The sequence below is a fragment of the Pelmatolapia mariae genome, linkage group LG5 (assembly GCF_036321145.2).
Source record: "Pelmatolapia mariae isolate MD_Pm_ZW linkage group LG5, Pm_UMD_F_2, whole genome shotgun sequence".
NCBI classification, from domain to species: Eukaryota; Metazoa; Chordata; class Actinopteri; order Cichliformes; family Cichlidae; genus Pelmatolapia; species Pelmatolapia mariae.
In genome coordinates, this window is record NC_086231.1 from 29,873,598 (window position 1) to 29,888,848 (window position 15,251).

Consider the following 15,251-nt stretch of genomic DNA (forward strand, 5'->3'; position numbering starts at 1 on the left):
AATGTGTCTTGCAGTGTGTTACACAATCACACCCAGAGAATGAGAATCCATTTCTCCTGTTTGTCCTTAGACTCACAAGGGAAAGAGTTAACAATCAGATATACCGGATTTCTCTCTCTCCCCCCCCCCCCCCCCCCTCCCACACACACACACACAAACACACAAACACACACTTCTCCACAGTTGTCATTGCCTTCACTGTACATGTTCAAATATTTGTCATTTTTATGTTCATCACTACACAAACTTCACTCTGCTTCATCGGTCATTCTGGTGCAAAGCTGCCAGAGCAGCATAAACATTAAAGCAAGATAATAGGAGCTCTGGGCTTTGCCTTTGGGACTCGAACAAGTAAAAGAAAAGAGATCCAGGCGAACATACACCGGGGAGACACTCATGTCCCCTGGGCATAGTCAGGGACTGAAAGCATCACTATTCTAAGTTCAAAACAGCAACTTGTTTAGGAAACATTAAACACAATTTAACATTATACAAGGAACAGCTGTACTAAAAAGCCATTGAAATTCTGATTTTTTTGTGCTTGTATTTATGCCTGTGCCTGTATTTAGACTTTATTACGGATTTATACAGTATGTGACTTACATTTCTGATTTCTTATACTGTTTTTACATTTTTGTACATATTCATAGTTATTACAGTTTATAATAGATAAAGTTTGGCAAATTGCAGGTTATTAAATATTTAATGAATATTTATCTATACATACGAAATGAAACAGACTGTATGAGATGAAACGTCCTATTGATATTCACAAGGGCTTTGGTCCGTTTAATGCGCATGCGCAGCGCAGAAGCACACTGCCCGCGCCGGTGGTGAATGCAACGGGGAGAAATTTAACTGCGTGGTCTTGAGCTGACAGGCGGAGCCGGCGGTTCCTGCGCTTTTAAGCAGTTACACAGCAGATTATACATCGAACCGGACAAATAGTGACTGGTAAACAGGTAAGAAGCTTGAATATCCACACTTTGCATTCGACAGATTTAAATTCCCAGTAATATCGTGACCGAGGCCCGGTTGGTGGGTGCATCAGCAGCGGTATGGTGCCGCATGTCGGCTTTTTGAGTTCAAAACAAACGTGACGAAGTAGATAATAAAATGTTATACGAGTACATATCGGTTTTGTATTTGTTATATAGCAGGTGTGCTTTCAGGTTCTACGGTCTTTGTTACTCTGTGCTTTGAAATGTCTGTGGCTGTTTAGTTGGAGAAGTTTATACTCGGCATTTCCACGCCGCGCGCACACACAGCCAGAAAAGTATGAAAAAGTAGGCCTTCTGCGAGGCCGCGAACGGCTCTGTGAATGACAGCTGCTCGCCCAATCAAATGTAAGCAACCCGCCTACACAGCGCTTGTTCGACGAGTGTTGTTTGTCAAAGGGTCTGACGTAGGTGTCAGTTACTTTCGCGCTCCGCCCTCCGGTTATAAAACACTGGACAATAACGCGTCTATAGTGGTAGAAGTGGTCAACAAAAGGAAATCTGGGAAATGTCGAGTCCTGTTAGAGTGTTTTTTCTCTTCAGCTTCTCCCCTTTTATTAAATTAGATAGAAAATATCGATTGAACGCTGTTAAATGTATTGGGTGGGTCGGTGGTAAAATAGTATATGGGGTTCCGTTTTCCTCCGCATATTACAATGCAAAATGTGCTACTCCACACATAGTCTGAGCGGATTATTTTGAGATTAAAGTAATTTTTATCACCTGTTTCATGTGCCCTGATTGTGGCATCTCAGGTCTCTTGTGCATCTTGTGTCCGTGTCGCTGCCGTCTGTGTAGCTCTCTGCACGCCAATAAACACCCGGTTTGATCTTAAATCCAGTATTTTTGCCGAGCAGACTATTGCTCGCCTCTTAATGTAGCGGGAATACCCTACGTGCAACCATAATGGTCTTTACCATTGTCTCCCATTGTGTCTATACGTGAAATCGACTGACCAAAAAAACACGTGGGCAGGGTAGTGTGAAGATATCCGGTTTGTAGGTTGCGCTGAAATCCGGAGTTACTCTCGACAGTCTCCGCTATGGTGAACCGATTAGGCTCCGTCGTGGACAAAAGTAAGACACTGTGGTGCATGGTGTGATTTTTTTTTAGTTGTTTAAATAAAAGGCGCCGGCATGTCAGTCTGTCCTGTGTACGTACGCATGACAAAAGAAGCGATGTTATCGGGAGGATTTGGGTCTATTCCTCTGATCGACTCCAACGACCCTCATTATTTTTTATTTGTATTTTTGTTATAGCTGAAATAGTGATCATCAGTGTTATTCTTTATCTGACAACGGCAGTTTAAGCAGAATGTGCTGTTAAATGAATCCCGTGTTAGCTCGGATCAGAAATGTCTTCCTGCTGTAGTGGTGGATGCCTACAGTGAGCACATTATCTTTGTCATTCTTAAACCGTTTTTCGATGTGTGGTTGATAAGGATACACTGAAATCGCACTGTGATAAATTTGATTAAAACCGCTTAGGAGTCTGTGTGAGGACATTTGATTATTTTTATTTTTTTAAAGACTCCTATTCTTTGAGGTAGTGTTTGCTGAACATCTGGTACTGGCTGCATATTCACCACCATTTGAGGGGCATGGCTCACCTTAATATATCAGTATTTAATCTCTGCACACTGTGCCACACCATGTAACAACATTTGTAATCTGTAGCTTGTATAAGCCTACAGTGGTAGTATTTTTCCCTTGCTGGACAGGGTTATTGTTCTGCTGGCACAAAGGGGGGTGTCTTACATTGGTATTCAGGTTTAAAGAGTGATTTATTTTTCCAGTCACTTGGTGAAATATTTAGGAAAGACCTCAGGCACACACAGAGGTGACTGCATTATTATCTGTAAAGACCTTGACGGTCGTGTGTGTGTGTGCACATGTGTATTGTGTCCCTTGTTCGGCACAATTTATGTCTCTTAGTTGCAAAACAGAGGTCATATGAGTGCAGATTCTTTTAATGGTTAATGTGTGTGTGTGTGTGTGTGTGTGCATACAGGAAGGGTGCCTTGATGTGGGCAGTATGAGTAAGACGCCCCCTAACAGAAGAGGGATAACATTTGAGGTGGGAGCTCAGCTTGAGGCTAGAGACAGCCTCAAAAACTGGTGAGTCATGGCCTCACTCATTCCTCTCTCATCCATTTTACTGTTCACTTCCCTCTCACACCTAAGTTTCCATTCCTTGTTTATTTTCGGGCCTGTATTAGTGTAACCGTAATGCTTTAAAAATCTTGATGAGTGTCCTCAAGGTGTCCCTTAAGCTCAACTTTGAAATGCATTATTAAGGATTGTAAAAACATGTTAAATTCTATTTAAAGGAATGATTCCTGTAAATGTGTGATAAGACTACATCATTAGAATACTGCCATTGCAAAGCTAAGTGGGAGCAGCCTTTTAAAATATGAATGTCTTTTAAAATAGACCTGCACTCCTTCTGACACGGTTATGTATAAATGCAGTTGATATTGTATACAACAGTTTAGTACTAAAGGTATAATTTAAAAATGAAAACTAACTCCACTACAGTAATGTGTAAATGCCCAGCACACCATCCACTAACTACAGCTGGTTCAATGTTTTTTTTATGTGTTTACATTTTCAAGCTTGATTTCATTTCTAAAGCCACCCTCATTATGTGTTTGAGATAAATGATAAGTGCTTAAATCACTAGACTTGCCATTCATTCAGCGTTTCTATAAACTAGCCATTGAACTTCTTCCTGTAGGTATGCTGCCAACATTGAGAAGATTGACTATGAAGATGAAAAAGTGTTGATCCATTACCGGCAGTGGAGCCACCGTTACGACGAATGGTTTGACTGGACAAGTCCCTACCTGAGACCTGTAGAGAGAATTCAGCTGAGGCGGCAGGGCCTGAATGATGATGCTCCAGTACCTGTAAGCTAACAGTCATGCTTGCTTTGAAATGTGTACCGTAGAGACATTCTGCCTTGTCTTCTTTACCCTTTGTTGCACAGTGCATTACTGCATTGAACTGGTCTTAGCGAAATGTGATTTTTGGGGTTTTGTATTTGCATAAGTTCAATGGTACTGCTGCTTTTACTTACAAGTAAAAGTGTCATTTTTAATAAAACTATAGGAAGCCTTTAACACCTCCACCTCCAATGCAATCTTTGAAATGGTGCCAACAGTGTCAAATCTTTTCCCTCCAGGCCTTTCATGTGAATGACAAAGTGTTGGCCAGCTGGTCTGACTGCCGTTTCTATCCTGCTAAGGTCATTTCGGTTAATAAAGATGGTGAGTATCACATTAAGTTAATGGGCTTAAATGAGTTTCAGTCATGGATTTGTTACTAGTTTTTAAAGTTTTGCATTTTCATTGCAAAGTAGTGTTATATGGAGTATAGTCTGAGATCTTGTATGTTTGTTTTTGGTTTTAATATGAAATCTGTGATGTTGTCTAAGTACTTTCTCTTTTGTCGGGAATGCAAAGAAATATCTAAAATGCTAGATTTATCTGATTTCTGCATAGGGCGATTGCCTCACACACATCACATTTAAAATGATCAAATAGTTGTATGTTTTCTTTGTTCTTTTCAGCATCCTACACTGTGAGGTTTTATGATGGTGTCATCCAGACAGTGAAAGGAATACATGTGAAGCCTTTTACCAGAGAGGTACCAACATGTTTTGTTTTTTCTTACAAATGATACTATATACTGTCGTGGATTCTACAGTTTTTAGATCTTTGTTTCTAAGCTATTTCTTTGCCCTGCTCACAGAGAGGTGGAGGGAAGTCTCGGTCCTCTGAAAGGAACATGGTTAGGAGGGCCCCAAACCGCAGAGACAGAAGGTCTCAGGAGAACGGGGGTCCCAAGAACAAGCGAGCCAGACGCAGCACTTCAGACCAGGAGGAAGACAGCAACAGTGAGGATGAGGAGCATGAACAGGGAATGGTAAATGATAAAAACAAGAAAACAAATGGTGAGCTAGAGGCTGTGCCCACTGTCAAAAAAGAAGAGGAAATCCCTGAGAAAGCAGACCAGATCAAGCCCAGGGATGTCGAAAAAGGGACAGGATTCAGTAATGGCATGAGAGTCGAGGAAGACGAGAAGGAAGGTGGCGAAACGTGTCGCGTCAATGGAGAGGTGAAAAAGGAAGAGGTGGAAATGGAACAGACTGGAGCAAAGCCATATACAGAGTCACTCAAGCCATACACAGAGTTGCCCACTCAGATGTCATCGCAAACAGAGCAGGTGTCTGTCACTATGACAACCACAGAATCCAGTGGCAATGTGGAGCAGAAACCAAATGTCCAATCAGAAAGTGCTCAGGCTGCAGTGGATGTGCCGCCTCCTCAGCCTGTGAAGCGTAAGTGTTAACACACTAAATGAAGTCATTTAGCAGAAATGCCATTGGCTCTCTAGTGTTTTGGAAAGCATGTGAGCGCACTTTGAAGAGTTCCTTTCATTTATCTTTTAACAGCGGTAAGGAAGCAGGGTTTCCACAACCCCAACAGATTCAGCAGAGAACCATGTGAGTACATTTTAACATTTTTGAGTCAAGCACTGCAATTTCTCACACTCTTTAAAAAAAAAAACAAGAGGAGCTTTATTTACACCTTGCACTTCTGTTGTTCTGTTTCAGTGTATCGAGTTATCAAAAACCAACCTCCTCCTGTCCTGTCCATCAATCTTGATCACAACCCGTTCAAGTGCAGCGCTCCTGGCTGCACAAAATCATTCCGTAAAGCCAAGCTGCTGCATTACCACATGAAATATTACCATGGCGAGGAACAGCCCCCAGAGGCAGACCGCAGCCCCACAAGGAGCGTCCAGACTAGGGCCTCTGAGAAACAGTCTAGTGCCACTGGTTTGGATGGCACAAAGAGAAGGCGCACCATTTCTGCATCCATGCGTAAGTTATTCTCCAGTTTGGCATTTGTTCCAAATAAAGTGACAGAGGAAGAGTTTTTAATAAATAAACTGGGTCACTGCGTCGCTTTTTCAATAGTAGAATCTGAAATGCTGAGTCACGGCTTGCTGTTATTTTAAATCACATACTTCAGAATTGAGGCCAAGTGATAAATATTTGCACGTCCAGCATTGTTTTGAGATCAGGCACTTTGGCTCATAAATTGCTTGTGATTTTCCTCAGAGTCTGTTGGAGTTGCCACAGCTCCGCGTGGAGAGCTGAAGGCTGCTGGCAGACGCACGTCAGCACCGCCTGCAGTCAACACTCAAGGCCATCAGCAGAGGGCACTGCTGAGGGAGAAAAGCAAAGAGAACCAGCTGGACAGGAATGGCTGTCAGCTGCAGGACAAAGACTCAGACAGGAGTTGCTTCGATATTGGTCAGTATGATGCAATGAAAATGTGCTCAGAACAATTCAGCTTGTATGAGTACCAACCTGTTAGCAGTGTTTGCTGTACTCTCATGCAGCTGAACTCTTGCCCCTAGGTTCAGTGAAAGATAAACTGAAAGAAAAACCTAAACAGAAGGACTTCCTCCGCATTAAACTCAAGAAAAAGAAGAAGAAAAAGAAGGCCAAGTCTGGTAAGAAGCTGGTGCTTGGCATAAGGCTGCATCACATATCTGCTGCTCTGCATGCGCACTCACTGTGACATTGTGGGAATGGCTAGCCTGCAAAGCATCAAGTGCTCCATTCAGTCCTCTTGGTGTGGTGGTTGAGCCTGTGTGTGTGGGAGAAGCGTGATATTTGTTGTCTGCCTCTGTCCCTCCATAATGTCAAGTCAAAAAACTCCAACATCTTGTCTCTTAAATCTATTGGTCATAGCTTGATTTGTTTTATTTAATTTTTTTAGATGGTTTTTAAAGTTCTTTTAGCTGGCAATACAGATGGAAAAAGCCAGATTTTATTGTGGCACTGATAATGACTGATCCAACATACAGGTCCTGCACTAGTGTTAATTCTGGGTAGCATTCACAGTGGTGTGTTTGGCATGCACACAAATGTATAGGCAGCGTTCCACTGACTAGTTATTTGACACTGTTCAGTCCTGAAATATGGGCTGCATGTTTGCCCCCGATTGTTCTTGAGTAATGCCATTTGTCCATAATGTATGTTTGTGCCACATTTTGTCACTTCCTGATGGGCACTTGTTTTTAGCATTATTAAAGCTGACATTTTTGTTCAACATGTGCTTCCCCCCCTTCCCTGTATTAACAGACTGCACAGGTAGTGAGGAGAATATTGGCATCTCAGTATTGGGTCTTCAGTCCAAATTGAATTTGCCACTCAAAACTCCCCCCTCATACAATCACAAGCCCGAGGCCTACCCCAGCAGGCCTGGATACAGCTACTCAGAGCAGATACATGTGGATGGTGGGTATTTCTGATAGTGTGCGTGCATTGAATATGTGTGGCTGTAGATGGTTTCCTCTCCCTACATTCTTCTGTTCCTTTTGGATTCAATCCATCATGCTGCAGATTTTGTTTAGCTTGACTCATCTTTGTACATGCATGCAACAAGTCAATATAGTGCCACATTTTGAACCCATGGTTGATTGAATCCTTTGCTGTTGTTTGCTGCCATTGCTTGCTTCATCATTTAAGCTACAAATACTAAAAAACAACAGTCATTTAAGCTGAAGTTTTATTTAGACTTAACAGAATCACCCAGAAACAAATTAAATCTTAAGGTTGTGTCGTTCACTTGAAAACCCAACCGTTCGTTTTGTCCCTGTTACTGTAGACGAGGATAGCATCAGTGACTGGTCCACTGATAGCTGTGGGTGGAGTGAAGATGACTTTGATGTGGATTTGGACGTCACTACACCACCTCTGAGTGTGGACTCTGGTGCCTTAGACACCAGTGACCAAGAGATAGTGAGATGCATCTGTGAGGTGGAAGAAGAGAATGACTTCATGATTCAGGTGAGCTTGTTGTTGTTTTGTTTTTTAATTTTAAATCAGGCTTTGTTATTTATTGCTTTTGAATCTAAGACTTTCACAATTGTTAAATACGTTTGTCTTGTTGTTAGTGCGAAGATTGTTTGTGCTGGCAGCATGGCACCTGTATGGGATTGTTGGAAGAAAATGTTCCAGACCGTTACACCTGCTACATCTGCCGAGACCCACCAGGTAAGGGGAAAAAATTTCATTTATTTTTTTTTAAAGCAGACCTAGGATTATACTTTCCAATGAGCACGATGGACTGTGCAGATGTTCGTGTGACTGCGCACAATTGTCAGCACAGAATTTACATTAGTTAAACAACTATGCATGTGCCCCAGGTGGCAGACGTCAAAGAAATATAATAAGAATGACACTGGATCTCCAGCTGGACAATAGAGTATGGTCAAAGCCTAAGACTGCATCATTTCCATCATAAAGCTTGCTCTGCTAATCTGCTAGAAATAACCATTTGCTTCTGCTGTAGTTTTTACTTCTCTCTCTTTATTTTGCACAGTCGAGGAGCGTATCAGGTCACATTTCACTGCGTGTTATACTTGTATAACTATGTATGTGACAAATAAAAGGATCTTGAATCTTGAAAAAGTGTAACCGGCCATCTAGTGGACAATAAGAAAATGACAATGTCCAAGGAACATTGGACAATACGAAAAATTATATTTTTAAAGTTCTAACATTGTGTCCCTGTGGCTGTTGTTATTTTAGCTCTTGTTGGATGCTAAATTGTTTAGCCAATAATCAGTAATAATTTTTATGTCATATGATTCATTTTTGTTACCCTAATTCTCATCCTCTTCCTCCTCCTTCTCCTGGTCTGAAGATGCTATCATTTCACTGTGATTCTAAATGATGACTGGACTGCACATGATATCATTGTGTAACTTTAAATTGAGATTAGATTGTTTAGTCCTAATAACCATAGTCATGACTTTTGACATACAATATTAGCATTTTAAAAGGAATTCTGCATCATATTATTACCTTGTTTGTTTTAAGACAGAAGTTTTACACTAAAGTGTGTCGCTGTATGGCACAGTACACTTTGCTTATATAGAGTCATAAGTTCCTGGTCTTCAAAACACAGCTAAATTACAGAAACTATGAACATTGCTGGCTACTTTTTTAGTGGGAACTAAACAATGTAGTCTTTTGGGGTGTTTGACTGTGTCCACGGTACAGAGCTGCATGACTGTACAGTCCTGACTTTAGCTAAAAAGAAAATGCGTGAAGAGTGTGTTAACATTGCCAAGGTGGAGGAGTAAATGTTGGAAGCTTACATTTGCTTACATTTGTGTGTTCTGTTCTTCAATCTGCCATTCATTCCCAACCAACTAGAAAAGGAGTCAGACACAGTTTAGCTTGTACAGAGAGAATATTGGCGGCCTAACAGTCAAAGCATATTTTTGCCGTTACAAACAGTTAATATTTAATCGTCTCAATTTCAGGTCAGAGGCAGAGTCTACGTTACTGGTATGATCGAGAGTGGTTGACCAATGGTCACATGTATGGACTCTCGTTCCTGGAAGAAAACTACTCTCACCAAAATGCCAAGAAGATCACCACCACCCACCAGCTGCTGGGAGATGTGCACCATGTAGTGGAGATCCTCAATGGTCTTCAGCTTAAGATGAGCGTCTTACAGTGAGTACAATTATTCCCAAGACAGGATATTTCTGACCAATGCACTTCAGCTATTATTAATGATTAATCAATCACACATTGGATTTTTTTTCCCTGTACTTTCAGGAACAACTCTCACCCTGACCTGCAGCTATGGCGACAGCCCTGGAAGCATTTGGAGAGGTCAAGGATTGGTTCAGATTCATGCCGGAGCAGCAATGCAATTCCATCTCCTGTGACTCCTGATGAGGACATGAACCGAGGAGAGATCTTAATGTCCAACGCTCTGGAGAAGCTTAGCCGGGCTGCTACAGCTGCCACCGCCTCTTCGTCCTGCTCCTCTTCCCCCTTTCCTTCCTTCCAAGACTCTTACATTACCAGTGAACACTGCTACCAGAAACCACGGGCATATTATCCAGCAGTGGAGCAGCGGCTGGTAGTGGAGACCCGACAGGGCTCTGAGCTGGAGGACAGCATGAGGAGCACAGAGGAGCTGCTGGAAAGGGAGCAACGCTACGGAAGCCTGCTTGAGACAGACAAGCCCAAATCAACAGGCATCAGCAACAAGGTGGGGTTTTGTTATGTAATTAAACTGAGAAAAGCTGCTCTTCTGAGGGGGATATATAAAAATATACTTTTGTCAGCATTTCTCAGAATAACTCACCTCATGTGAGCATTAGATCTTAACTGCACAGGTCCCTTTTGGTTTATTATATAATTTAAAATGACTCCATCATAAACTTTGTTTTTCCTCAAAGTGAATACATTTACAAATAAGTCCTTGTACAACTCTCATGTGGATTGTAAGTAAATCCTCCCATTTTTTTCCTTAAAAATGTTCAGGCTTCATTGGGTGGCTCATGGTCACAGACTGAGAACAGGGACGAGGGTGTCAAGGACTCCGGAGAAGCTTCAGATAACAGCAGGCAGCATCAGCAGTGGCGGATCAACCTGCTGGATCACATAGATGCCGTCCAGGACGAGGTCTCTCACAGGATGGACTTCATTGAGAGGGAGCTAGATGGTAAGCCCTTTGACTTTAATAGCTTCTGTCCAACTAGGTCATTTAGCTCGCCAAACTGATTTAAAAATATGACTGATAAAATTTCACAAAGGTTCTCTGAAACAAATTCTACTTCTTGTCATCAGTGCTGGAGAGCTGGCTGGACTACACCGGGGAACTGGAGCCTCCTGAACCTCTGGCTCGTCTGCCTCAGCTCAAACACCGCATGAAACGGTTGCTGACACAGCTAAGCAAGGTGCAGCAGATCGCCCTGTACAGCTCCACATGAGGGCGTCAGAGAAGAGCAGCAGGTTCAGATGCCACACAGCCTGCAGAAGAGATGCAGTGGCTGAAGCTCACTGGTCACAGGCTGCAAAGATGACAGTATTCATGCAGGTCCAAGACTTTGTTGGTTCAGCACATTTGCTCTGATCTGACCTCTGCTGCTGTTTCTCCTTTTTTAAAAGGGTCCGTGTGGTGGAATCCAATGCCGTGCTCAGCTTGTGTCATATATGAATATTTATATGAACATGTATGAAAAGTGAGCATCTTAAATCAGGATAAAACACAAGAAGTAACCTCGTAAATGCAGGAGAAAATCCTTTAGGACCAGACTACACTTCTGTGGTTTCCATGCAACTAAACCTTATGAATGCCTTTTGTCTGAGCTACTGCTTGAGGTTGTCCCGTCTCTCCCAGTACGCAGTGCTTTACATGCAGAAGAAGCTTTATAAGCAAATTGCAGTTCCTGAATCTACACTCTTTGCAGCAGATTTCTGAACACATTTTCATGTTGTTGTTTTTTTTAATGGTTTTGTTTTGCATAACCTTGTCTCCCAGAGTTCAGTTGTGGTCATCTATCATGCCATAATGTGTCAAATTCTTTTGGTAAATGTGGACAGATAGAAACTTGAAGACATCTAGTATGTAATGATGCTGTATAAGCGGTCCCTACAAAAAAATCTATTTTTTTTGACCTCCTCTAGGGTTTGTTTTCCACTACACTGTGAAGTTATTTTTGTTGGGTATCAAAGGCATCTTATTTTAGCTTTACTGGCAAAAGGAAAAGTTTTGTCTAAAAGCTGCCTGCTTGTCCGTTCACCCATTTTATCAGTTTGCGTTCCTACTTTAAATTACTCCTTGGATTGTCGTTGCTATAGCACTTGACCTATGATTCACTGAAAATTGTAATGTGGACTTGTCTCTTCTTAACCTATCATCTTGTGTCAGTGACATATTACTCAGAAAACCTGTAAATGTGTTCTTTTTCCTGTATTCTGTTTATTTACAGTAAATTGTTTGTTTGTAAATATGTCATTCAGAAAACGTGTTCTTCTTTAATGAGCATATTGTGTGCTACTGTACTGTGTGTCTGGTTTAGAAGCAGGGGAAATGTCCAGAACAATGCAAACAGATTTCCTGGTACATAAATAAAATATCCTTGATATTAATCGCGATGAACATGTTCTGTATGTTTTCTCATAAAACAGAGTAGCCCTCTTCTGTCTGTGTTGACTACCAGTGAAGTCGATGGTTGGATCATTCATATTTTGATGTTATACGTTTTTTGTTTTTGTTTTTTTTATGGCATAGCCGATTTGAGCGGTTATATAATCGGCCTGAAAATAGAAACTGGATGGGAATTGTAATCGTGTAATCTCTCAAAATGTCAGCCGCTATCGTGAATGAAGGAATGAGCAGGAAAATGATATATTAAGCCTCAATGCTCATCTGTTGATCAGAGACTTATAAACAGCGGTCGTTTAAAAATTAATCGTCGATAAATTCAGCAGCCCAGCGAATCTAATAAAGTTGGGAACTGTTAAGTCATCACAAACACTGGCTTTGATTGTCTCTGTACGTTTTGTTTCTCCCTTGGGAGCAGAGTGTCGTCTCCGTGATTTCGGAGCGGAGTGAGACCTCCCGTTCCCACCCCCCACTTTGTGGGTGGTACCGCCTCTTTCCCATTGGCTCCTCCGCCGTGTCTCCGCCGCAGCGTGTAGTTCCGCCCAGAATTACTAGTTGAGGCAGAGGAAACGCTGGGCAGCCACGAGCGTTGTGCGCTGTGTACTTAGAAATACAATTCACCGACGGTATTCAACAGCACTCCCAGCGAAGAATTGACAGTAAACCACCGGATACTTATTTCAACCGTCGAGGTGAGTTTTCATAACCGTTTACCACTTACAGATGTGCCCGATGCCACAGGAGATTACCTCAGCTCGCTGGATTTCTCAACCTGTTCGTGCTGCTGTCTGTACTGTCCAGGCGTTTGTTACATCGATGATGGCAGCAGTTAGAGGATCGTTAGAGGACTAGTTAAAACCACATGTTAAACACCAGTGGCTCACAGGGAGCGAGCGGTCCAGTCATGAAAAAAGACCAAAAACCAACAAATAAATAAATAAACTGCAGCTGAATTGAATTGAGTTCGTAGCCGCTTCTCTCAACTGTGATGCGACATAACGCCTGTGTTAACGGCTTAGCTTGTTTCCCTTCATTTGTCAGTGCAGTTAGGGTTGCCATTGATCTGGGATTTTTTTTTCACTGTTAACATTTGTGCTTGCTAAGTGTTAACCCGTGTTTTAGCTAGTTAGAATACAACTAGGCCTGTCACGACGCCTCATAACGGACTGTGACAACTAAAGAAATGTTAGCCGAATAGCTTTGAGCTAAATAGATGTAGTGCACAGAACCTGTTAGTACTTATTACATGTTAATAAAAAGAAAACAAGAACTTTTATTGTAAACACGCCAAAAATACAAGTTGTGCCTTTTATTTAGCTTCCCCCCCCCCCCCCCCCCCCCCTATCCAATTACTGGAATAGTAATATGATTTCTATCTGCATGGATTTAATTTTATTTTGAGTTATAACAGGAAACATTTGTCTCCAAAGATCCAAAGCCGGGTGTTGAATGTCTGGCCTCCCACCTCTCGCAGTGTGAGGGGACGTGTTGCCCTCAGTTTTGCACGCTCCTCCACAAATTGTCCCAGTCTATCCTCGACAGACCCATCATTACCGTGCAGATCAGTCGCAATGAGATAGAAGCACCCCCCCCCCCCCCAAAAAAAAAAAATAGACATAACGTGACTAATGACATTGTCACTGGTACGCAGGCGAAGGTCACACAGGTGAGAAGTGTAAGGGAGTGGGCATCAGGTGTTTCTCATTGCTAAGAATATCAGAGCCTGTATTTAAATACCACCACATATCCCACTCTTTCAGAGTAAATCTGCCATTAGGTTATTGAAACCGTTTCATTTATGGGAGATTTAAACACTACAGAAAAGGACAAGAAGGTCACTGTGACCTTTGTGTTCCTTCCTGCTAAATGTGTAAGAAAGCCTGTGTAGCATATGTAACTGTTAAAATGTAAAGTTTAATGGCGTTAAATTCACAAATTTTATCTCCCACAGTGCCCTGAACAGTGCCACATGGTCAGAGCAGGCTGAACAGAGCTTACACAACTACCAGGATTTTGTTGTCAGTTGCTATATAGTTGCAGAAGACTGTTGACTGTGATTGGGAAAGCTTGTATATATAATAACAGAGCAGATAGCAGGTAGGGTGGGGTGGGGTGTTTCGCCTTATTGTTTGAAGCTCTAAGCTCGTGGTTGATTATTACACCGAATCACCTTGTGCTTAACTTATGGGAGGGTCAAAAGTTGTTTATTAATGCACGCGTTGTCCTTCACATCTTGGAATCTGTAGGACAACGTGTTCATCAGGTCTTTCTAGGCTGTAATCCTTAGAGCCCTCGCTGAAATGTTGAATAATTTATAAGGGGTTTATGTGGTTTATCGCAAGAGTTTTGCCATATTTTTTTTTTTAATACGTGGCATGATTCATCTCCCACGCGCGCTCGGAAATTAAAACAAACTCACTGGAGTGAATGCAAAGGCGGCAAAATGAAACAGTTGCGGGCTTCACATGGCATTAACGCTCGTAAGTGAATGCTGAAAAATAATTTCGGGTTGTTAGTGTCAAGAGGTGAAACTTTTACGGTGCCTTTCAGCTTGGATTACACTTTCCACTTGATGTATTACAAGGATTACAGAGTACATAAAAAGTGAGAAAATGCTGCTGTTGTGCAGAAGAGGATTTCTTGCAGCATTGGCAGGGATGAATGTCAGGAAATAACACTGGCTGCTCAGATGGAGACAGTAATTAAGCCACTGTGCTGACAGTCAGTCTTGTCTAGTATTCGCTTTTCACCTTTGGATTCCCGGCCCTGCAGGGCCAAACATAACCTGTGCCAGGCACAGACGTTTAGCGTGACTTCTTCTTATAATGGAAAATGCCTAAAACCTTTGTTGACAATACATCCTCATTCTGTTCTGCTATTTCTCCTTAGTCAATTGGCAGTAAAATCATACAGCCAGCACATTATTATAGGTTTTTTTTTTTTTTTTTTTTTTTAAATCCCCAGCTAGGCGAGCAATGTAAACATTATCCCGTGTGTCTTTTTCTGAGTCCAGCTCTGTCCTCTGTGCTGCTGCTGTGTTTTCGTAACAGCATCTGTAATTGAAGCTGTACAAAGCCTGGAGAAAACAGATGATGGATGTAAACCTCTGCTCCGGGTTCATCTCTTAAATTTCCATCTCATCCCAGTCTACCGCTGAGTCCCTGCTTGGTTTGTTTTTATTGCATGGATATAACGGAGGATAAGTTTCCTTATGACGAGTTACAAAAGGCAAAACATCCAAGGCAGTTTGCGAGCTG

General features: G+C 42.0%; 2 protein-coding genes across 5 annotated transcripts in view; both read left to right on the plus strand.

Annotated features, from left to right (window-relative positions):
* Window positions 1-831: 831 nt before the first annotated feature.
* Window positions 832-12,322, plus strand: phf20a (PHD finger protein 20, a). 3 transcript variants are annotated; one of them, XM_063474688.1, is made up of 17 exons: window positions 832-962; window positions 3,009-3,115; window positions 3,735-3,906; window positions 4,182-4,266; window positions 4,569-4,645; window positions 4,751-5,339; window positions 5,454-5,504; window positions 5,616-5,885; window positions 6,126-6,320; window positions 6,428-6,523; window positions 7,158-7,313; window positions 7,684-7,865; window positions 7,973-8,072; window positions 9,350-9,545; window positions 9,651-10,092; window positions 10,368-10,548; window positions 10,674-12,322. In XM_063474688.1, exons 2-17 carry the CDS (start codon window positions 3,033-3,035, stop codon window positions 10,814-10,816), a joined length of 3,018 nt encoding a protein of 1,005 aa, XP_063330758.1. In that variant the 5' UTR covers window positions 832-962; window positions 3,009-3,032; the 3' UTR covers window positions 10,817-12,322. The 3 variants fall into 3 exon arrangements, with proteins under 3 accessions (XP_063330758.1, XP_063330759.1, XP_063330761.1); XM_063474689.1 differs by lacking the exon at window positions 7,158-7,313; XM_063474691.1 differs by lacking the exons at window positions 832-962; window positions 3,009-3,115; window positions 3,735-3,906 and having other exon boundaries at window positions 4,192-4,266; window positions 4,543-4,645.
* Window positions 12,323-12,533: 211 nt separating this feature from the next.
* Window positions 12,534-15,251, plus strand: part of ndrg3a (ndrg family member 3a) — a 31,619-nt gene continuing 28,901 nt past the window's right edge. For both annotated transcript variants that reach the window (XM_063474692.1, XM_063474693.1), the window contains exon 1: window positions 12,534-12,686. The gene's annotated coding sequence lies outside the window, so the exon portion shown is untranslated. The remainder of the gene's footprint in view (window positions 12,687-15,251) is intronic.